The following is a 20,977-nucleotide window of genomic DNA, read 5'->3' as shown; positions in this document are numbered from 1 at the left end:
CGTGGAGGAGCCGGGCGGCGGGAGCCGCGCTGCCGTGGGCGCCGCTCGCTATAAATAGCTCGGCCCACGCTCCGGGAGCGGCGGCACCGAAATAGCACCGAGCCGGGACCGGGAGGGAGCCCCCGGCGGGGCGGGAGTGGGGGGGGGGGTGGGAACTGAGCCTCCGCCGCACCGGGTTGGGGAGCGGAGCGGAGCCCGCAGCCCCAGACGGGAGGTCCCGGTGGGGCTGAGCTGAGCCGAGCCCGGACACTGTCCCGGGGCTGAGCCGTCGGGAGTCGGGCCAGTCCCCGGTGCCGACCCCCCCGCCTCCGGGGCCCGGGGCGGCGCTGCCGACGGGGACGGGGCCGCTGTGCCCGTGCCGTGCCGTGCCGTGCCGTGCCCGCCCCCGGGCGCGCCCGCCTCGGCGGCGCGGGAGGAGGCGGCGCGGAGCAGCGGCGGCGCCCGGGCGGGGATGGCGTCTCCGGGAGCGCTGGAGCCGGCGGCCGGCAGCGTGCCGGGCACCAAAGTGGAGCTCACCGTGTCCTGCCGGTGAGCCGGGAGCGGGGCGGGAGAGCGGGCGGGGGCTGGTGCCCGGACGCGGGTGGGTGCGAGAGGCACGGGGATGCGCTGCGGGATGCCCGTGTCCTGCAGCATCCCGCTGCCCGCCGGTCAGCCCCCGGCCCCGGGGTGGGGCGGGCGGCGGGGCTCCCTCGGTCCCCAGGTACCACCCGGTGCCACAGCGTGTGCCCAACACCCCTGTGCCCGGCTGCCACCCGTGGGGAGGCGTCGCGTCCCGTCCCTTCCGCGGGGTCCCGGGGGATGCTGGCACCGGGCACAGCTCCGCGGCTTGGCTGCGATGCCCTCACCCGGGGCTGGGGTGCGGGACGGCCCCGCTCGGGGTGATGCTGGCGGGGCGATGCTGGCGGGGCAGGGGGTACTGCTGGTGGGGCCGCAGGGTGCCAGTGCTGGCCGCAGGCAGGCTGCCCGGCTCCGCCCGGCTCCGCGAGCCCCGTGCGGGGCAGCGGGGCCAGGAGTGGGCAGCGTTGGGCCGCGGCGGGACGGGGGCTGCGGGAGAGATGCTGCCCGGTGCCTCCGGTCCCTGACAGGGTCCGCGGGGCAGGCGGCGGCGGCTGAGCCAGTCTGTCAGCGGCTAAATATAGCCCAGCAGAGGCACCGCTGCCCGCGGCCGGCGGTTCTGGCCACAGGGACCGGCACCGGGAGCCTCCCAGGCAGCAGCAGCATCCCTGTGCCGGGGCTCAGGGAAAGCCTGGGGTTGGCCCCACAAAGCCCCCTGCCCAGATGGGCAGCTCTGGCCCATCCCCGAGCTCTGCAAACTCCAGTCTGGGCCAGGGACTGCTGTGCTCCCTCTTTGCAGCTGAGCCCCTGCCATCCCCGGGCAGCAGGCAGAGGGGCTGTGGGGCCTGGCAGCTCCAGGCAGGGGCCAGGGTTCCCTCCTGGAGATGGCCCAGAGCAGGGGCAGGCTTCGGCTTCGCAGCCCCCCAAGGGCTCAGCCCTGCCCAGGGCTGCTGGGGGAGCCCTGGGAGGTCTCTCTCCTGCATGCTGGTGCCAGGGGTGCTGGCTTAGCCCCATAGCCCCCAGCCACGCCCCAGCCCACCCTGTGCAGCCACCCCAGGGGTGAGGGAAGGATCCCAGCAGTGCCGGTTGCAGTCCCCGGCACTTTCCGGTGTCACACTGTGCAAAAGGCAGTGATCAACCGTTCTGCTGGCAGCTGTCAGGGGTGCAGAGCTGGTCCCCACCAGCTGCCCACCCCCTGCTCTAAGTGCCTCCTTTCACTTCTGCGCCCCACCGTCAGCCACGCTTCTGCTGCTGGGGTGCGGCGGGCACTCAGCAGTGCCGGCGGCATAGGGGAAGGTTTCATCCTCTAAATGGGTTCCCTGTCATGTTCAATTATCATCAGCGCTGGAGACACTGCTCCCCGCTCACCCTGCTGTCCCACTGAACCTTGCGGTGGGAGCCAGCACGTCTCCCCAGGGTGCTGGGGCTCCTGGTCCTGGGTGCCGGCACGGCCTTCTGGCATGGTGCTGTTCCATGATTGGGGTAGGGAGGACATGGGGACCTGCTGCAGGGCTGGGTGCGTGGCACCCAGGTTGCTCACACCTGGCTCTGTCCCTCCAGGAACCTGCTGGACATGGACACCTTCTCCAAGTCTGACCCAGGTGGGTGGCAGGGCTGGGCAGGGGGCACGGCATGGCGTGGCATGGGCATGGCATGGCATGGCACGGCAGCCCGGCTCTGCTCCTCTCTCCGCAGTGGTGGTCCTCTTTGTGCAGGGCTCAGGAAGCAGCGAGTGGAAGGAGGTGAGCACAGCCCCTCTCACCAGGTCCTTGGGGAGGCTCCCAGCCCCACACTGGGGGTGCTGCCTCTCACAGCACCCCAGCTCCTGGCTAATCCCCAGCTGGGTTAAACAGGCCCATATGGCCACCCGCATCCATGCTAATGATCCCTCCACATCCACGCTAATGATCCAGCCCTGCCAGCAGCACTAATCCCCTGCCAGGATTAGTGCTGGGGCAGCTGTGATGGGGAGGGGTCCTGGGGGGGGTCCTGCCCTCACCCCTCTCCCCGCAGTTTGGGCGCACCGAGGTGATTGACAACACCCTGAACCCTGACTTCGTCCGCAAGTTTGTCCTCGACTACTACTTCGAGGAGAAGCAAAACCTCCGCTTCGATGTGTGAGTAGGGTGCCCGGGGAAGGGCTCAGCTCTGCTTGATGTGGAACAAAGCACCCAGCTGGTAATAAATAATGATAATAAGGATAATAAATAATGATAATAAAGAAAGATATGGCGGCAAAAAGCCCAGACGGGTGGGAAAGCAGGGCTGCATGCCGGGGCACCCTGCTGGCACTGGCTCAGGGCTCTGCTCTCCCACCACCAGCTACAACATGGACTCCAAGAGCTGCTCCGTTTTAAAGCAGGTGAGCACAGCCTGTGCCGGGGGGACGCGCGGTGACACCCTGGTGTGATGCCGCAGTGGGGCACCCCAAGTCTGTGCCCCACGTGGGTGGTGCCGAGGGGGGACAGGTGCCCCTCAGAGGGCTCTAACCTGCTCTCCATCTCTCTGTGCCCCATGGGGACTGGCAGAAGGTAGGTGCCTGCCATGCATCAGCCCCTGCTCTGCCCTGGGAACCCAGCCCTCCTGGGGGTGCCTGGTGGGGCAGGGTGCAAGATGGGGCCAGAACACACCGTGGGGGTGGCTTTGGGGGTGCAAGATGGGTGTAGGGTGGTCTGAGGGGTGCAGGAGGGGTTCAGGGCACATGGGGTGGCTCTGGAGGGATGGGTCCAGAGCACATGGTGCAGTTCTGTGGGGGCACAGGGATGGTCCGGGGCTGTGGGCTGTCCCTGGGGGCACAGGATGAGTCCAGGGGATGTGGAGTGGGCACTTGGGATGGTCCCTGGGGGTGAAGGATGGGTTCTGGGCTGGGTGGTGGCTCTTGGGGCACAGGGTGGGTTCAGGACACTTGGTGTGGCCCCGAGGCAAGGTGGTGGCAGGTTCTGTGGGGGTGGGGGTGGTTGTGGGGGTGGTGGTGGCAGGTTCTGTTGGTGCTGGGGGGGAGGGTAGGGGGGTTGGTGGCTGGGGCAGGAGCCCCAGGGCCTCACAGCACTGTGCTCGGGGCGCAGGACTTCCTGGGGCAGGCATTCGTAGCACTGGGGGAGGTGATCGGGTCCCAGCGAGGCCGTCTGGAGAGACCCCTCACGTGAGTCACACCCCGTGGCAGGGCAAGCAGGGGTCCCACACCATGTCCCCAGCCACCTGCCCCATGGGACACCTCCCTGCACGTCCTCTGCTGGGGGCACTGGCCATGCTGCCGAGCACCAGCCGTGGACCACAAGCCCAGCCCTGACCCCACCTCCTGCCCCTGTCCCATTCTCCTTATCTCCAAGCTGACTGGGTGCCTCTGGTCCCAGGGGGGTCCCAGGGAAGCGGTGTGGGACCATCCTGCTGCTGGCTGAGGAGCTGAGTAACTGCCGGGTGAGTGCCCATGTCCCAGCAGTGGCAAGGCAGGGGCTGTGCAGCCTCCCTGCTGTGGGCAGCTGCTGGGGTGGGGGGCGAGGAGGTGCCCAGCAGTGATGGTCCCTGTCCCCAGGACATCGTCACGATGCAGCTGTGTGCCAACAAGCTGGACAAGAAGGACTTCTTTGGAAAATCCGACCCCTTCCTCGTCTTCTACCGCAGCAATGAGGATGGCACGTGAGCGTGGGGCCCTGGTGGGGCGGGCAGGGTGCCAGCATCACCACACAGCGCACCCCAACCCTGCCCTGTCCCTGCAGTTTCACCATCTGCCATAAGACGGAGGTGGTGAAGAACACGCTCAACCCGGTGTGGCAGCCCTTCACCATCCCCGTGCGTGCCCTCTGCAATGGTGACTACGACCGGTACGGGGACGGGGCAGCCGTGGCCCGGAGCAGGGCATGAGCATCTCTTCACGGGTTTGGCCCCATAGCAGCAAGCAGTGCAAAATTGGGTCCCTGTTGGGTTTTTTTTTTCCTCTTTTGCAACCCAAATTACATAAAGGCATTCCCCTCCTTTCCAAGGCCCCCGCCATGACCCAAATTTCTCACTTCTCTCCTGGCAGAGCTGCAGGCTGGGCAGGCAGGGTGGCTCTGCCAGCAGCATGCAGGCAGGGTGCTCGCTGTGGGGCTGGCTGTCCCCAAACCGGGGGGGCTGGGGGGGCTGTGCCAGCCAGGCTGGCCACTCACCCACTGCCCACCTTTGCTTTCAGGACGGTGAAGATAGATGTGTACGACTGGGACCGGGATGGGAGGTGAGGCCATGTCCACGGGGTGGCAGGGGACATTGGGGTGCTGCTGTCACTTCCCAGGGTGCCCCTCACCGGGGTGCCTGGTCGTGCTGCCCCTGTGCTCCTCCCGCAGCCACGACTTCATTGGGGAGTTTGCCACGAGCTACAGGGAACTCTCCCGAGCACAGAGCCAGTTCACGGTGTACGAGGTAGGGTGGGGGCTGGGGCAGGGGCTGGGGGGATCCTACGCTAGGGCCAACTCACCCCTGTGCTCGCAGGTGCTGAACCCCAGGAAGAAATGCAAGAAGAAGAAATATGTGAACTCCGGCACCGTGAGTGGGGCTGGGGCACTCCTGCGGCTCCCACCTGTGGTGGGGGTGGGCAGGTCTGACCCCCCCTGCTGTGTCTGCCAGGGGTGGGGGGCTGGATTTGGGCCTGACCCCCCCCCCCCGCCATGCCCACAGGTGACACTGCTCTCCTTCTCCGTCGAGTCCGAGTTCACCTTCGTCGACTACATCCGGGGCGGGTGAGTGGGGGGCTGGGTGCCCCCCAGCTCCCTGAGACCCCCCAGGGGCGAGGGTCTCGGGCTGAGGACAGCGGTGACAGCGCAGGTGGAGCCTGGGGGTGATGAGTGGGCAGTGGGGTTGGGGATGGGGTGCAGGGTGGCAGCCCCAGGCTGAGGGGCACTGGCTGGGGAAGGGGGGGCTCAGGTGATGGGTCCTGAGTGGCGAGGACACGCCACGCCATGGGGCTGGAAGATAGCATCCCTGTGCTGTGGGGCCGGCAGCCTGCCTCGCTCTCCCCCCCAAGGACGCAGCTGAATTTCACCGTCGCCATTGACTTCACGGCCTCCAACGGTGAGTGCAGCTGGTGGGGGGGTGTCCCATTGCCACCGCTGTGGGGCTGGCCATGGGGCAGGTGCCGACAGGCACTGTGCCGCAGGGATGCCATCACAGCCCACCTCGCTGCACTATGCGAGTCCCTACCAGCTGAGCGCCTACGCCCTGGCACTGAAGGCGGTGGGGGAGATCATCCAGGACTACGACAGCGACAAGCTCTTCCCTGCCTACGGCTTCGGTGCCAAACTCCCACCTGACGGCAAGATCTCCCACCAGTTCCCCCTGGTGCGCCCTGGGGTGGGGGGGAACACCCCACCATGGGGCAGGGCTGAGGGTGAACCCAGATCTCCCAGCTGTGGGGCAGGGCTGCCCGTGGGGTGCCCACAGCAGCTGGGTGGGGAGGGGAAGAACCCTGGCCGCATTCTGCCCTGGCATCCTGCAGCCGGGGGGGACACTGGGAGCCATGGTCCCCCTCCAGCACCCATCCCCATCCCCCAGAACAACAACGTGGACAACCCCAACTGTGCTGGCATTGAGGGTGTGCTGGAGTCCTACCTCCAGAGCCTGCGCACCGTACAGCTCTATGGTCCCACCAACTTTGCCCCCGTCATCAACCAGGTAGCTGGGTGAGTACGAGGGGACTCTGTCCCCTTTGCTGTCCCTAAATGCCACCGGTCTCGCAGTGGGGCCAGCTGTCCCACGCCAGTGGGGCTGCTGGAGGGACCCCATCCTTGTCCCTATAGGGCAGCCGCCCAAGTGACAGATGGCTCGCAGTACCACGTCCTCCTCATCATCACCGATGGTGTCATCTCTGACATGCTGCAGACCAAGGAAGCCATTGTCACCGTGAGTGCACCCTCATCACTGTGAGTTCACCCCACACTGGGTGCTGCCACAGCTGCCACCCTGCCTCTGCTCCACAGGCTTCTGCCTTGCCCATGTCCATCATCATTGTGGGAGTGGGTCCAGCCGAGTTTGAGGGTGAGTTGGTGTTTGGAGACACCAGGGAAGGGAGATGGAAACTCTGTCCCTTCCTCCGGGATGCTTTCAGTGTCCTGGAGGAAAGGATGGTGTTTCTGTCCCTGGTGGCCACCCCACCAAGGCTCAGTGACACCGGCTGTCCCCTCCCAGCCATGGAGGAGCTGGATGGTGATGAGGTACGGGTGTCTTCCCGGGGACGGTTCGCTGAGAGGGACATCGTACAGGTAACACTGGCACTGAGCCCAGTCCCACCACAGGCGAGAGATGCTCAGTCCCTCGCTGACCCCTGCAGCCTCAGGGTTGTTCCCAACCGGGCTGCAAACTTCCTTCCCTTGAAGTTTGTGCCGTTTCGGGATTACGTGGATGACTCGGGAAACCAGGTGCTAAGCATGGCCCGCCTGGCCAAGGACGTGCTGGCTGAGATCCCCGAGCAGCTCCTCTCCTACATGAAGACCCGCGACATCAAGCCGCGCCGGGCGGCCCCCCAGTAGCTCCCCCCGGGGCCGTGGGCTCGGCCAGGAGTGTCACCTCTCTTCTGCTGACGGCCTGGGCTTGGCCATGGATGTGGGCCCCCCCCGCGGGGACAATTAGCCGCTGCGGCCGGTGCCCAGCGCTGGGACCCCCCTCTTCTGGCAGGGCCAGGTGTCCCCGGCCGCCCCCGCCTCTGCCCGGCCGCTCCGTCCCGCGGCACGGGCAGAGCCGGCGCCCGGGCCCAGGCTGCCGGCGGGCACGGTGCGACCGCCGGGGGGACCTGACCCCCGGGGCTGCGTGCATGCCCGGGGCCCCAGCCGGCCAGCCACCCGGCTCGGCGGGAGGGCGGGCGGCCTGTACCGCGTTACCGACTGTAAATAAACTGCTCCAACCGGGCCTGCTGCCGTGCTGCGGCGGGGGGCGGGGGACGGGCGGCGGGCGGGGCTCCCGCGCCGCGGCGGCGCCTGTGATTCGGGCCGGCAGATTCGCCTCAGCCGGCGGCGGCGCGGCGCGGCCCAGCCTGCCCGCCCGGGGCCCGCCCGCTCTCGCCGCCTCCCGCCCCCTGCTGCCGGCCGCTCCCCGCCGCCGCCGCCCCGCTCGGCCGCGCCGTGCCGAAAGTGCGGTTGCTAAGGGCGGCGCGGCGCTTTACCCAGCGGCCGCCCCGCGCCAGGCGCCGCCGCAGCCTCCATTGTTGCGGCCCGGCCCGGGCCCGCCGCAGCCGCCGCCGCCGCCCATGGAGCCGCCGCCCGCGCCCGCCCGCTGAGCGCGGCCCCCGGGCCGGTGAGCGCGGCCGGAAGGAGGGAAGGGCGGGGAGGGCGGGCGGGCCTGCGCCGGGGCCCGGGGAGGGGGCGGCGGGGCGGGGGGCCCGGCCTGGCCTGGCCTCACCTCAGCCCCCCTCGGTCCCTCGGCCCCCGTCGGCCCCGCTCGGGCGGGCGACGCCATGGGCGTAGACTTCGACGTGAAGACCTTCTGCCACAACCTGCGGGCCACCAAGCCCCCCTACGAGTGTCCGGTGGGCACCTGCCGCAAGATCTACAAGAGCTACAGCGGGATCGAGTACCACCTCTACCACTATGACCACGACAACCCCCCCCCGCCCCAGCACACTCCCCTGCGCAAGCACAAGAAGAAGGGGCGCCAGGCCCGCGCCGCTGACAAGCAGTCGCCCAGCCCCTCCGAGACCTCCCAGTCGCCGGGCCGCGAGGTGATGACCTACGCCCAGGCCCAGCGCATGGTGGAGGTGGACCTGCACGGCCGCGTCCATCGCATCAGCATCTTCGATAACCTCGACGTGGTGTCCGAGGATGAGGAAGTTCCCGAGGAGGTGCCTGAGAATGGGAGCAATAAGGAGAACACGGAGACCCAGAGCGTCCCACCCAAATCCGGCAAGCACAAGAACAAGGAGAAGCGCAAGGACTCCAACCACCATCACCACAACGCTTCGGCTGGCACCACCCCCAAGCTCCCTGAGGTGGTGTACCGAGAGCTGGAGCAGGACACCCCCGATGCCCCACCTCGCCCCACCTCATACTACAGGTATTGTCCGTGTCTGAGGCACGAGGAGGCTCCCAGGCAGCTCTAGCTCGTGTCCTGGGTCTGGAGATGGAATTGGCCCCATTCCGTGCAGGTGGCTTGTCTGTAGCGTGTAGAAATGGCCTCCCTCTGCTTCTCATGGGCCCTGTGGAGCTGGCCATCCGGTGGCTTCAGGCTCTTGGAGCGTTGTCTGGTGTCACACCCCAGTTTTGAGGGGTCTGTGTGCCTGCAGAGCTCTCAGTTGCTGCTTAGGTCACTGCTGGCAGTTTGATTGCTGCCTTTTTTCCTTGCTGGGATGGCACGTATAATCATAACAAAAGACAAACGTGTCCTCCTGCTTTCCATACCGCTCTTCAGAGGTATGCTGGGGTAGCTCTAGAGCTCCCCAGCACCAAGGTGTACCTGTAAGGTGTGTCTGTTTGCAGGCTTAATTCTCCTTGTTGTCCTGCAGTTCTCCGTGAGTGGTTTGGCAACTGCAGTGGCCCAAAATAATACCCCATGCAGGGAATTAATACCGAACCAAAGTCATGTTTATGTGGCCACCCTGGCTGTCCTAGTCACTATGTGCTCTGAGAAACTGGCACCGTGTTCCAGGGATGGGAAAATGATGTTATTTTTTGTCAGGGTGTTAGAAAAGAAACCTCCCCCTGAGGCATCTGCGGTGCTGCTCACTGCAGTGGTGGGGGGTGGTTGCTGTCAGTCTCTGGAGTAGCAGCCTCGGGGTTCCAACTTTCTTCTCTAAATAGCATCCCCTCACCCGCAACTCAGAGTGAAGGAGAAAAGGGCTGTGCCCTCCTCACCAGAATTAACAAAACATGGTGCCTCCGTGCCTGGTGGCTGTTGTGTCTTGGGCATGACGCTGCTGTCTCCAGAGTATCTGGCACCTGCTTGATGGCTTGTGCAGGCTCCCATCTTGCACCGATGAGTCTCCGAGGCCCATACCTTGCCTGTTAGACAAGTGTTATTTCGTCTTTGTCATGGCCAACACACTGTTGTGCCACAATGCTGCTCAGGGTGCAGCAGCACCTCCTGCTTCTGCACATTCCTGCCTTGTCCCTCTTTTGTGGGTTTTTTTTGACGTAGGAGCATTTAAATGTTCCTTCAGCCACAGCCCGTAGGAGTAAGGGTTCAGCAGTTCCAAACCCCACCAGGGCCATACCCTCACCCTCCTACGCTGTCCTTCCAGGTACATCGAGAAGTCGGCAGAGGAGCTAGATGAGGAGGTGGAGTACGACATGGATGAGGAAGATTACATCTGGCTGGACATCATGAATGAGCGGCGGAAGACCGAAGGCGTGAGTCCCATTCCCCAGGAGATATTTGAGTATCTGATGGACCGGCTAGAGAAGGAGTCCTACTTTGAGAGCCACAACAAAGGGGATCCAAATGCCTTGGTGGATGAGGATGCCGTCTGTTGCATTTGCAACGATGGGGAATGTCAGAACAGTAATGTCATCCTCTTCTGCGACATGTGCAACCTGGCTGTGCACCAGGAGTGCTACGGGGTGCCCTACATCCCGGAGGGACAGTGGCTATGCAGACGGTGCCTGCAGTCACCGTCACGAGCTGTGGACTGCGCCCTCTGCCCAAACAAGGGGGGGGCCTTCAAGCAGACGGATGATGGGCGCTGGGCACATGTGGTCTGTGCCCTCTGGATCCCAGAGGTGTGCTTTGCAAACACCGTCTTCCTGGAGCCCATCGACAGCATCGAGCACATCCCGCCCGCGCGCTGGAAGCTGACCTGTTACATTTGCAAGCAGCGCGGCTCTGGGGCTTGCATCCAGTGCCACAAAGCCAACTGCTACACTGCCTTCCATGTCACCTGCGCCCAGCAGGCCGGGCTCTACATGAAGATGGAGCCTGTCCGGGAGACGGGAGCCAATGGTACCTCTTTCAGTGTGCGCAAAACTGCCTACTGTGACATCCACACGCCGCCGGGCTCTGTGCGCAGGCTTCCTGCCCTCTCTCACAGTGAGGGGGAAGAGGAGGACGAGGAGGAGGAGGAGGAAGGGAAGGGCTGGAGCTCTGAGAAAGTCAAAAAAGCGAAGGCCAAGTCTAGGATCAAGATGAAGAAGGCACGGAAGATCCTGGCAGAGAAACGAGCCGCAGCGCCTGTGGTTTCTGTGCCCTGCATCCCTCCGCACAGGTATGACCTATCCTCCTCCCTTGACTGTGGAGAAATTTCTCTTTTCTCTGGGCCTCCTGTCCTGCTTTCCACGTGGGCGTTATTTTGTTCCTCTCCTTAGCTTTTCTCACAGTACTTTTTGCTTTTTTCTCACAGAGGGCTGTTGGTGGTTTCCTCTGGGGGTCCTGCAGAGAGGCAGGGTGATGCGTTGCTCCCTGAAGTTGTGTGGGCCCTTGGCTGAGCAGGAAGTAGCTGCTGTTAGTTTAATGGCAGACAACGCACTTGGCCGGACATGTCAGGAAGCAGCTGGGGGTTCCCAGTGCTCCTTTCCTGTTGTGGTGACCTCAGACGCTGGAGTAAACCAGGGAGGGAGGAGGGGGCCACTCTCCTTTCCGCTGAGGTTTGTTTTCTCCCAGGGCTGTGCTGGGGGAAAGAGGGAAGTGTGGGAGTGACTCAGGCCTGGGAAATGAACTAACTGCGGGGGCTGTTTTGGCTCTGGAGCGGAGAGGTCTCATGTTGGGATCCCTGTGCCCTGCTGAGCATAGCTCATCCATCCCAGCAACCGCTTACCCCTTGCTGGGCTTCCTCAGTGTTTTGTGCGAGTCGCAGGCAGCAGCTCTGTCTCGGTGCTGCCTGTTGGAGCAGGGCCAGGCGGCAGCGGGCGCAGAAAGCCTTTGCACAGCTGCCTGTGAGGGGTGGCTGGAGAGGACCAGGACTCCTGCTTGCTGAAGGGTGTGACTGTGGTGAGGTTACAGCATGAGGGCAGCACCGGAAGGTACTTAAAGCCTGGCCAGGGGTCGTGTTTCTGTTGCAACCCAACCCTGAGGGCTCACAGGAAGGCAGGAACACCCGGTAGTTACAGGGGTGTAACTGCCTGTGTCTTGCTCTGGTCTGATCATTGGCCTGGCATGCAAATTCTGAAACAAGCGCATCTAAGAGCCTTGCCAGAATTTGTCAGTGTAGTTTATAACTCTGGGTCTCCTTGGCAGTGTGCAAAAGCATGTAGGAGCATCTTAGGATGGGTTTGGATCTTGCCGTCACCCTGCAGCAGGCATTGCACAGCTGAAGCACAGGAACATGAAAATGTTTGCCTTCATGGTTGTGAACCACCACCCCTGAGCTGCTGAGCTCTCTTCCCACAGCAGGAGCTGTGCTGGGGGTATAGCCCCGTGACACCCTGGTGCCATACCTGCTGGCCCGTGGAGCATGACTATGGCAGGGCAGGCACATGGGACCACTGCTTCCCTGCAGACCCTTGGGACTATTTCCCATGCAGTCAGAGGGGAGCATGCAGAAGCCATGGGCTTTGCTCTCTGGGCAGCGTTCTGGTGACTTGTGGGGGCAGGTCTCTGCTACAAGGCTGCTGGCTTTTTGCCACGGTCTGTTTGTGTCCTAACCTTATGTTTTTGTTCACTCGGAGCTTGCACTACAGCCAGAGCCTCTTTTCTTATGTGTGGACATGTTGGCAGGCAGTTTGTAGGCTCTTGCTGCTATCATTGCGCTCGCAGCAAAGCCCACACTGAGCTAGAAGCTGTTAACCTCTCCCCAGGCCTTCCTGTTGGGATTAATTATTCTTCAAGGGCTGTTGCCAGAATGCCAGCTGTCTTCCTGTTGGGAGCTGTGCTTGGCTGGCGATGGCACATGAGGCTGCTCTCCCCAGCCTCTTCAGCTGAGGCTGATGCAGGTCGGGTCATCCCCTATGAAGAGCTGTCCCCGTGGGATGTGGGGGTGCTGGGGGTCGTCCCTTCAGCTGCCTGCTAGCAGGATGTCTCTGTCTGGCTTTGCTGAATGAGGCTGTCCCAGCCCCTCCAGACTTTCTGCTGTTGTAGAGAGTAAGAAAATCGCTTTTGTGGTGTTTTGAGTTGTTTAGTGTATTCCCTCATTAACTCAGATAGGAGCTCTGTTGTGCTCGTGCCTCCTGTTTCCTCCTCATGCTTTGCCAGGTTTGGTCAAGTTACGGGCTCCCTGGGGCTCGAGTTTGTCTGGTAACGTTTGGCGATTTTGGGATGGCAGTGCCATAACGCTCGTGGTCTCAAGGGACTGCAGGAGCTGTTGTTAAAGGTCTTGGTCCCCAATGCAGCTGTATTGTACCCGGACCTGGCATAGCCTGCCTCGGGCTTTAGCCCAAAAGTTGGCAGGAGGTAGAAAGGAAAAGTCTGTTTTGGAGAGGCAAGGCTGGCTGGTTCCTGGTGTCTTCCATTGCGACTGACAGGGGGGCGGCTGCCCTGCGTGACTTGGTGTTACAGAAATTCCTGCCATGGGAAAGGGCGTTCTCTGCCTGAGGAGCTTCTCAGCTGCTCTTGGGTGGTCTCACTGCTACATCCCCCCAGCCAGGGCTTCTCCTGCAGCGGCCAGGCTTGCCTTGTTTATGAGTTGTGTGGTTCCTCTCCCTTCTTCAGGCTCAGTAAGATTACAAACCGTTTAACCATCCAGAGGAAGAGCCAGTTCATGCAGAGGCTGCACAGCTACTGGACTCTGAAGAGGCAGTCCCGCAACGGTGTCCCTTTGCTCCGCCGCCTTCAGACACACTTGCAGTCACAAAGAAACTGTGACCAGGTAAGGGCTGCTCGTTGCGATGCTGCAGGGAAACCTGGCTGTGTGCACATGCTTCCTGCGCCTTCAGAGCTGTGGGTTCAAAGCCTTTGGTGCATGCGGTGCCTGCAGGTGCAGAAGGGGGGCCAGGGGCATGAGGTCCTGGATGAGGGAAAGGGTGGCCCCAACTGCTTTTGCTGTTTCACCTTCCCCTCCGCTCTCGGTGTTCAGAGATCTGCCAGGCAGCAACACTGTTGGCAGCCTGCCACAGGAAGGGAATCCTGCCTCATGCTGCTGCCGAGAAGTTAGCTCTGTCCTTGTGCCTGTGTTTAGCCAGTGGCAATGGCAAACGGGTCAGAAATGGCTCTAGTCTGAGGCTGCTGTGTCAGCGAGTGCTGAGAGAGATGGCCGGAGATCTCCAGAAACAGTCTGGAGGGAACCATGACCTCACTTCCAGTTTCGGAAACAGCTCCAAGAGCACTCCCTGTGGGTGCTGCTTCCACCCCACTGTCTGCCTCAGCCCTTAGTCAGTGCTTCACAGATGTTAAGTTTCTGGTGCCAGAGAGGAAGGTTTTTCTTCTGGCTCCCCGTCTGAGCTTTAAATCTTTCTTTCTGAGCCCTTTGAAGACTGTGACTGGGCAGGGGTTCCTCCTGCCTTTGCCCCCTCTCATTTTTATTTGCTGGAGAAGATATGAGACTGCTTCTGCTCATCTTTAGCTACGGCAGAATAAAAGTTGGCATTTTTTGTTGCTCCAGAAGTGAAAGCAACCAGAGCCATGCTCCCTTTTTGCCCTATTGCCCTTTGCCAGAGCTCTGAGCAGCAGCAGCACAGACCTTGGTATTGTTGTTCTGTTTTCTTGGGCAGCTGCAGGCAGTTGGTTGTGTTAGGAAGAGTATTCCCAGAGGCTCGGAATGTCTGCCTCCTGGCGTCCTAAGAGCTTGGTGACCCAGGAGCAAGTATTCAGCTCTGGCCAGAGGTTTTTTGAGTCACCTACCTAGGTTACAACAAGGGAACCAGGACCTTCGCTGAACGAGCGGGTCAGGCATGCTGGTTCCCGTTGCCAGGGAAGAGCCCCAGCACGTGGTTAGGAAGGTGGAGATGGGAACACTTCTCCTATCAGCTCACAGTCTCTGATGTTCCCGCAGAGAGATACTGAGGATAAGAACTGGGCCCTGAAGGAGCAGCTGAAGTCATGGCAGCGCCTCCGCCATGACCTAGAGCGTGCACGCTTGCTGGTGGAGCTGATACGCAAGCGAGAGAAGCTCAAGAGAGAGACGGTAACGATTGTTTGCCCCTCCTTGGGGAGCTGCTGGGGTGGGCACAAGCATGGGCTCTTTAGAATGCTGTAGGGTGTGTGCTGGGGTCCCCTCAGCCGTGCTGTGCCCTGCCCCTGTGACTGAGCAAAGGTGGCTGCTCTGCAAGGCTGAGGTGAGACGCACAGGTGCTGGAGCTGGTGTTACACCTCCACTCCCCAGAGAAGGGGTGAGGTGCAGTCCCTACCCCTTGCTGAAGGAGAGGTGTCACTGACCTGCAGGACTACGGCGTTGCTCCCTGGGGACTGTCCCCGCCGCCTGGCTGCTGGGCAGGGGGCTCAGCCCTGCTCTGTTCCTCTGTTTCAGATCAAAGTGCAGCAGGTGGCACTGGAAATGCAGCTGACCCCCTTCCTTATCCTCCTCCGCAAGACGCTTGAGCAGCTGCAGGAGAAAGACACAGGCAACATCTTCAGCGAGCCGGTCCCTCTGTCTGAGGTAACAGAAATCTACGAAGTAAGAACCCCCTCCCCCAGATTTCTACTTCACTCAAACTTGTCCCTTGCTCATGCCAAGGGCTGCCCAGGGCGCTCTCTGCTCCGGAAGCTCCCCCGGGCAGCCTGGTGCTGGCTCATGCATCCCGGCACCACTCACCCAAGGGGAGTGTGCAGCGATGCCCCTCCTGGGTGGGACAAATGCAGAACAGTCAAGCTGGTGCCAGCCGGGAGCACAGCACCTGGCTCTTCCTCTGCGCGTGTTGCTGGTGACTCCCCAGTGTCTGTGAGTGGTTGGGGATTCCCGTTGGGAAAGGCAGAATGCCGGCCCTTGGCAGGTGGTACACACTTACCTGTCCTCTCATGAAGGTCTCTGCTAGGTGACAGGCTGGGCACAGCACAGAAATGGGTTTGACCCCCATAGTGTCACTGCTGGGGGTGAGGGAAATGATCCCTGACACCATCATCGAGTCCCCGCCCGGGGAGGGGGGGAAAGGCTGTGCTGGCTCTGCACAGCTCTGGCAGCAGGTTGGCCTGGAGGTGTCTGTGCAGAGCTGGGGAGGAAGGCAGTGCTGTCCCACCTGCAGCCACTGCTGCCGTCCTGGACAGGTCTGTGTTACCTGTCTGCACTCACCCTCACCCCCGAGGGCTGTGCTTGTGGCTTCCTCCCCCAGGGAATGCTGTGTAGCGGACTGAATCCCAGCTGCCTGCAGACAGGAGGAGAGGACGGGATGCTAGCATGTGCGCTGGAGCTGTAAAAATGCTTCAGAGTGCGTATCTGCTCTAACAGGTTGAGCACAGCACATGGGCTCCCTAGTCCGGAGGCGTTACTGTTCCTCAAGCTGCAAAAGCAGACGGCATTCCCCGATGTGCATTTGGGCAGAACACAGAGAGCAATACCTGATTCCTCTAACGACTCTTTTCTTGGAGCAGGTAATGCTAATTGATGGCTCCTGGGCTCTTAGCTCTGGTTCTTTCCTCACGCAGGTCCCAGACTACCTGGATCACATCAAGAAGCCGATGGATTTTCAGACAATGAAACAAAACCTGGAAGCCTATCGCTATCTGAATTTCGACGACTTTGAGGAGGATTTCAACCTGATTATCAACAACTGTTTGAAATACAATGCCAAAGACACAATCTTCTACCGGGCAGCCATCCGTCTGCGGGAGCAGGGAGGCGCCGTTCTCCGGCAGGCTCGCCGGCAGGCGGAGAAGATGGGCATTGACTTTGAGACAGGCATGCACTTCCCCCACTGTGTAACGGTGGAAGAGGCTCAGGTCCAAGACATCGAGGACGGTGGGTACTCATCGCTTGTCCCAGGGTACGAGGGTGCTCGGAAGTAGAGCTTGGGCAGAGTCGCTGCCTCCCACAAGAGGTTCAGTCAGATGCCTGGGCTGTGTGTCCCCATTCCCCAGAGGGGTGTGGGCTTTACTAGCCAGGTACCCATTGGCCCCGTTAGGCTGGTTCAGGCAGTGGCTTGTCTGCGTGCCCTGTCAGTCCCTTGGTCCCCATCGTCCTCCTTGGCCACGTCCTCCCTGGCCAGCATCAGGGGTACTGCCACTCGCCCCATCTCCAGCACTGGCTGTGAGCTGCTGAGGCTCCTGCTGTGCTGCCCAGCTAGGACTGACTCTCCCTGCTCAGAACTGTGTGCTCCCTGCCTCTCTCCCCAGTTGTGGGCTTTGCTGGCTGGCACAAGCTCCTGGTACCCCTCAGCCAGATCTCACTGGTTCCGTGGTTGTCGTTCTGCTTGTCTCTGGGCAGTGGGGAGCACCACCAGGAACAGCTTGTCAGAGGAGGATCCTTTCAGGGTGCCCTTCATGCTGTCCCTAAGCATGGGACAGGCATAGACAGGGGAACTGCTTCAGGATCCCTTCGACTCTTGCTTTTCCTCTTACAACCCCCTTTCTTTTTCCAACTGTGTCCTTGCCCCAGCCAGTGGGAACCTTGGTATTCTCCAAGCTGCACGTTAGCCTGCTTTGCCCGGCAGTCCCAACTGGCTTGCTTCCCACAGGGCTCCTCCAGGTCTTTTAGGGTAACTTCCCATCTTCACAGGTGTTTGGTACCATGTCAGCTCCTTCCCTCCTGTGGGGAACCTGGATTGCCCTAAAACGTTTCAGGTAGAGGACCTCCAAAGAGTTCCTGATTTCTTCCATCCATCTGCTCTTCTTTGTTCCCTCAGAAGATGTGCGGCTGCTGCTCTCGGAGAATCAGAAGCACCTGCCTTTGGAGGAGCAGCTAAAGATCCTGCTGGAGCGACTGGATGAGGTCAGTGCTGGCAAGCAGAGCATAGGACGGTCCCGCCGGGCCAAGATGATCAAGAAGGAGATCACAGTCCTACGGCGGAAGCTCGCTCACCCGCGGGACCTGGGCCGAGATGGGCTGGAGCGGCACGGCTCCTCTGCCAGGGGAGTCCTGCAGTCACACAACCCCTGCGAGAAGGACCTGCAGACAGACAGTGCTGCAGAAGAGAGCAGCAGCCAGGAGACTGGCAAAGGTACTGGTCCCTCCAGAATACGGCCAGTTTTGAGGAGTGGTGGAGAACCGCCTCTGGACAGGCACGGCTGGGGGAGAGGCTGCCCTGCCAGGTGCCTCCAGTCAGGAGGGCTGTGTGGGCAGCTCCCTGCACATCTTGCTCTTTGCTCTTCCTTGGGAGCAGAGCAGATGGCCTCTCGGGAGGGCAGCCCCTTATCTCCCATTCCCCTGTGGGGGTTCCTTGTTTCCTGTAGTGCCTTCCGTAAGAGTGGGTGCAAGAGTACAACGTCTGCACCTCCCTCCCAGCATGCCCATCAGAGGACGGTATCCCACTGGGTAGTTTGTAGGGAGCCATGCCAGCCAAACAGGGGATTGGCAGCTGAAGGAGGCTACCACCTTCACCTGGAACAGCGGCAGCCTGGTGTTTGTTTGCCTCTGGGGAGGGTTGGCAGGTTGCTGGTGGTTGCAGCTGCAGTCAGCATTCACCCAGTGAGCTCGCCTCCTGTGCCACCGAGGAACTGGATGTTCCAGAGACTGAGAGTCCCAGCTGTGTGATGCGGGGCATGAGATGGATTGTTTCCTCCTGCCAGGCCCTGCCAGCTCTGCCATGCTGCCCATTTTCTCTGGGGGCATTACTGAGCAGGCTGCCTTCAGTGTCCCTTCCTGCTTGACTGCTTGAGGGCACGGGAGGGAGTTGCAGCAGCACTGGCGGGCCAGCCGCCAGCTCCCTGGCCTCCTGGACGGAGATGCTGAGCTGGGCTCTGTCAGGAGCGCACAGCAAAAGCTCCAGGCAGAGCTGCCAGGCATCGCTGGGTGTTTGCCACCTCTGCATCCCACCCCTGCTCCCCTAAGCGCTGGTAAAAACAGGCTCTTCCACAAGCAGGGAGCATTTTAGGGCCTTTATCTTTCAAGGGTGCAGTGGAGCTTCTCAGCTGCTGTGTGTCACGGGAAAGGTTTATTTCTGCTTGCCTCCTGTTCTTGGCTTCTGTTTCTGTGTGGTTGATGCCCAGGAGAAAGGAGGGTATCCCTGGCTGCTGGGGTGTTCTTTCATGGCCCCATCTGGCTTTTACTCTCAGCAGGTGGGATAGTTTGACCCTGAGGGTGCAGGCATGGCAAAGCTCAGGATGGAGGCTCTTCTGACATAATGTTACTGAGAAATGAAGCTGTTCCTTGATGCCACTGCTGTGCGGTCCCTGCCAGGTCCCACCAGCTGCAGCTGACACCTTCTCCTCACTCTTCCAGGTCTGGGTCCCAATTCTTCTTCCACCCCAGCACATGAAGTTGGCAGGAGGACATCAGTGCTCTTCTCCAAGAAGAACCCTAAAACTGCAGGCCCTCCAAAACGTCCAGGACGCCCCCCGAAGAATCGAGACAGCCAGATCGCTCCTGGGCATGGGAACAGCCCCGTTGGGCCCCCGCAGCTCCCGATAATGGGGTCCTCACAGCGACAGAGGAAGCGAGGCCGAAGCCCACGCCCCAGCTCCAGCTCTGACAGTGACAGTGATAAATCCACTGAAGATGCTCCCATGGGTGGGTGCAGCGGTTTCCCCTGCGCAGCCAGGCAGCTGCAACCCTGCTGGGAGCACGTGGCAGGGTGCTGCACAGTTGTAACACTCTTCTGGTGGGGTGTTTTGCAGACCTGCCAGCCAACGGTTTTAGCAGCGGGAACCAGCCAGTGAAGAAGAGCTTCCTGGTGTACCGCAACGACTGCAATCTTCCCCGGAGCAGCTCCGACTCGGAGTCCAGCAGCAGCAGCAGCAGCAGTGCTGCTTCAGACCGTACCAGGTACCATTGCCAGCCCGGCTCTGATGACATTGGTGCTGCCCGGGGTGGCGGTGAGTGGCTCTCAGCCCTGAGTGGCCAGAGGAGGAGCCTGTTTGGTGGTACCCGTCTCATTCACCCTCCTGCAGCCTGGCTGCTGTTGGCTAAACCCAGGAAGCTACGGGTTTTTTGCCTTTTTTAATGTAAAACCTAAAGGTGGGTGTGTGGCAGAGGGCTAGTAGGGAAGAGAAACCAGGGAATTCCCTCTTGGCACAGTGGCTGCTCCGGCACCAGCCCTTCCAGCAGCCAGATTCCTGCCCATGCCCCTAACTGGGATCAGTGCACATCTTCTAGGTCCTCGCAGGTGAAACTGGCTGAGGGTCTGGCTGGTGCCCCAGCAGAAGCACCAATCCCCCCCTTTCTTCCTGGCACCCTTGCAAGTCCTTCCCGGTGCTGAGGCTGGGGTCTGGAGCCCACAAACCCTGGTGTCCCGCTGGGCTGGCCCTCTCAAAAGCGGTTTCTGGAATCTTAACATGGCTCCCAGTGACTGCTCTGCTTCCTCTCTCCACAGCACAACGCCCTCCAAGCAGGGCAGAGGGAAACCCTCCTTCTCCCGAGTGAACTTCCCAGAGGACAGCAGCGAGGACACATCCGGGACAGAGAATGAGTCCTACTCCGTGGGCACAGGGCGAGGCGTGGGGCATGGCAGTAAGTACTGTTGCTGTGGAGCCTGGCTGGCATCGTCACCTGGGGGGATGCAGCTGACTCCCCTCTCCCCTCTCCTCTGGCACAGTGGTGCGCAAGGGCATGGGGCGTGGCACGGGGTGGCTGTCTGAGGATGAGGATTCCTCCCTGGATGCCCTGGACCTGGTGTGGGCCAAGTGCCGGGGGTATCCCTCCTACCCAGCACTGGTGAGTACCGCCAGCTGCGCGCTTCCACCCCGCAATCCACACCCCCCTCCCACAGAGTGGTGGTCGGGGGTCCCCGTTCCCCTCTTAGCCCTCCCCTTGCTCCTCTGGCAGATCATCGACCCCAAGATGCCGCGGGAAGGCATGTTCCACCATGGTGTCCCCATCCCCGTGCCCCCCTTGGAGGTGCTGAAGCTGGGGGAGCAGATGACTCAGGAAGCACGCGAGCACCTCTACCTTGTCCTCTTCTTCGACAACAAGCGCACTTGGTAAGGCCGGGGCACCGGGGGCTTTGGGGGGGGCGCCCGGAGACGATTGTAACCCTCAAACGAGGTGGCCCCCCGCTCCCCGCAGGCAGTGGTTGCCCCGGACAAAGCTGGTGCCGCTGGGGGTGAACCAGGACCTGGACAAGGAGAAGATGCTGGAGGGCCGCAAGTCCAACATCCGCAAGTCGGTGCAGATCGCCTACCACCGCGCCATGCAGCACCGCAACAAGGTGCAGGGCGAGCAGAGCAGCGACTCCAGCGAGAGCGACTGAGCCGGCCCCCGCCGGCCCTCCCCCGCCGTATCTCAGGGCAAACGGGGCTCGGGGACCCCCCCGTGCAGCTGGCCTGCACCCACCGGGCGAGGGGGGGACCGGGAGGGGGGGGGGGGGGGCCGGCCCCTCGTGCCCCCCCTCGCTCTCCCATCCCCGGTGCCCGCCCCTCCACCCCCCGCCCGCGGCTCCCCGGGATGTTCCGGCCGCCGCCGCGGCCCGGGCAGTCCCCTCCGCCCCCCCCCCCCCCCCCCCCGTGCTGCCACCGGCCGGCCCCGCGCTCGGACGTTGTTTGTATTTATTTTGAAGGAAGAAAAATCTATTGATTC

The 20,977-nt window shown here is 62.0% G+C and overlaps 2 protein-coding genes across 12 annotated transcripts; both read left to right on the top strand.

Moving 5' to 3' along the window:
* The first annotated feature begins 198 nt into the window (after positions 1-198).
* On the top strand, positions 199-7,360 carry CPNE9 (copine family member 9). Of its 4 annotated transcripts, XM_056333931.1 has the most exons (20): positions 209-528; positions 2,116-2,156; positions 2,251-2,297; positions 2,569-2,672; positions 2,878-2,917; positions 3,621-3,697; positions 3,909-3,972; positions 4,088-4,191; positions 4,272-4,376; positions 4,724-4,765; positions 4,875-4,950; positions 5,020-5,073; positions 5,206-5,267; positions 5,552-5,598; positions 5,684-5,865; positions 6,079-6,206; positions 6,324-6,426; positions 6,504-6,561; positions 6,712-6,785; positions 6,900-7,360. In XM_056333931.1, the coding sequence occupies exons 1-20, from the start codon at positions 452-454 to the stop codon at positions 7,050-7,052; spliced, it is 1,638 nt and encodes a 545-aa protein (XP_056189906.1). In that variant the 5' UTR covers positions 209-451; the 3' UTR covers positions 7,053-7,360. The 4 variants fall into 4 exon arrangements, with proteins under 4 accessions (XP_056189908.1, XP_056189905.1, XP_056189906.1 ...); XM_056333930.1 differs by having other exon boundaries at positions 205-528; positions 6,504-6,785; XM_056333933.1 differs by lacking the exons at positions 6,324-6,426; positions 6,504-6,561; positions 6,712-6,785; positions 6,900-7,360 and having other exon boundaries at positions 199-528; positions 5,731-5,865; positions 6,079-6,205.
* Positions 7,361-7,540: 180 nt separating this feature from the next.
* On the top strand, positions 7,541-20,918 carry BRPF1 (bromodomain and PHD finger containing 1). Of its 8 annotated transcripts, none has more exons than XM_056333913.1 (13): positions 7,541-8,568; positions 9,752-10,711; positions 13,090-13,246; positions 14,369-14,500; positions 14,843-14,989; positions 15,955-16,267; positions 17,154-17,465; positions 18,686-18,973; positions 19,081-19,228; positions 19,776-19,912; positions 19,998-20,116; positions 20,228-20,382; positions 20,447-20,918. In XM_056333913.1, the coding sequence occupies exons 1-13, from the start codon at positions 7,973-7,975 to the stop codon at positions 20,649-20,651; spliced, it is 3,669 nt and encodes a 1,222-aa protein (XP_056189888.1). In that variant the 5' UTR covers positions 7,541-7,972; the 3' UTR covers positions 20,652-20,918. The 8 variants fall into 8 exon arrangements, with proteins under 8 accessions (XP_056189888.1, XP_056189891.1, XP_056189887.1 ...); XM_056333916.1 differs by having other exon boundaries at positions 7,545-8,568; positions 14,843-14,971; positions 20,447-20,917; XM_056333912.1 differs by having other exon boundaries at positions 7,545-8,568; positions 17,151-17,465; positions 20,447-20,917.
* The last annotated feature ends 59 nt before the right edge of the window (positions 20,919-20,977 follow it).

The sequence above is a fragment of the Falco biarmicus genome, chromosome 4 (assembly GCF_023638135.1).
Source record: "Falco biarmicus isolate bFalBia1 chromosome 4, bFalBia1.pri, whole genome shotgun sequence".
NCBI lineage: Eukaryota > Metazoa > Chordata > Aves > Falconiformes > Falconidae > Falco > Falco biarmicus.
This window is presented reverse-complemented; position numbering and strand designations above follow the sequence as displayed.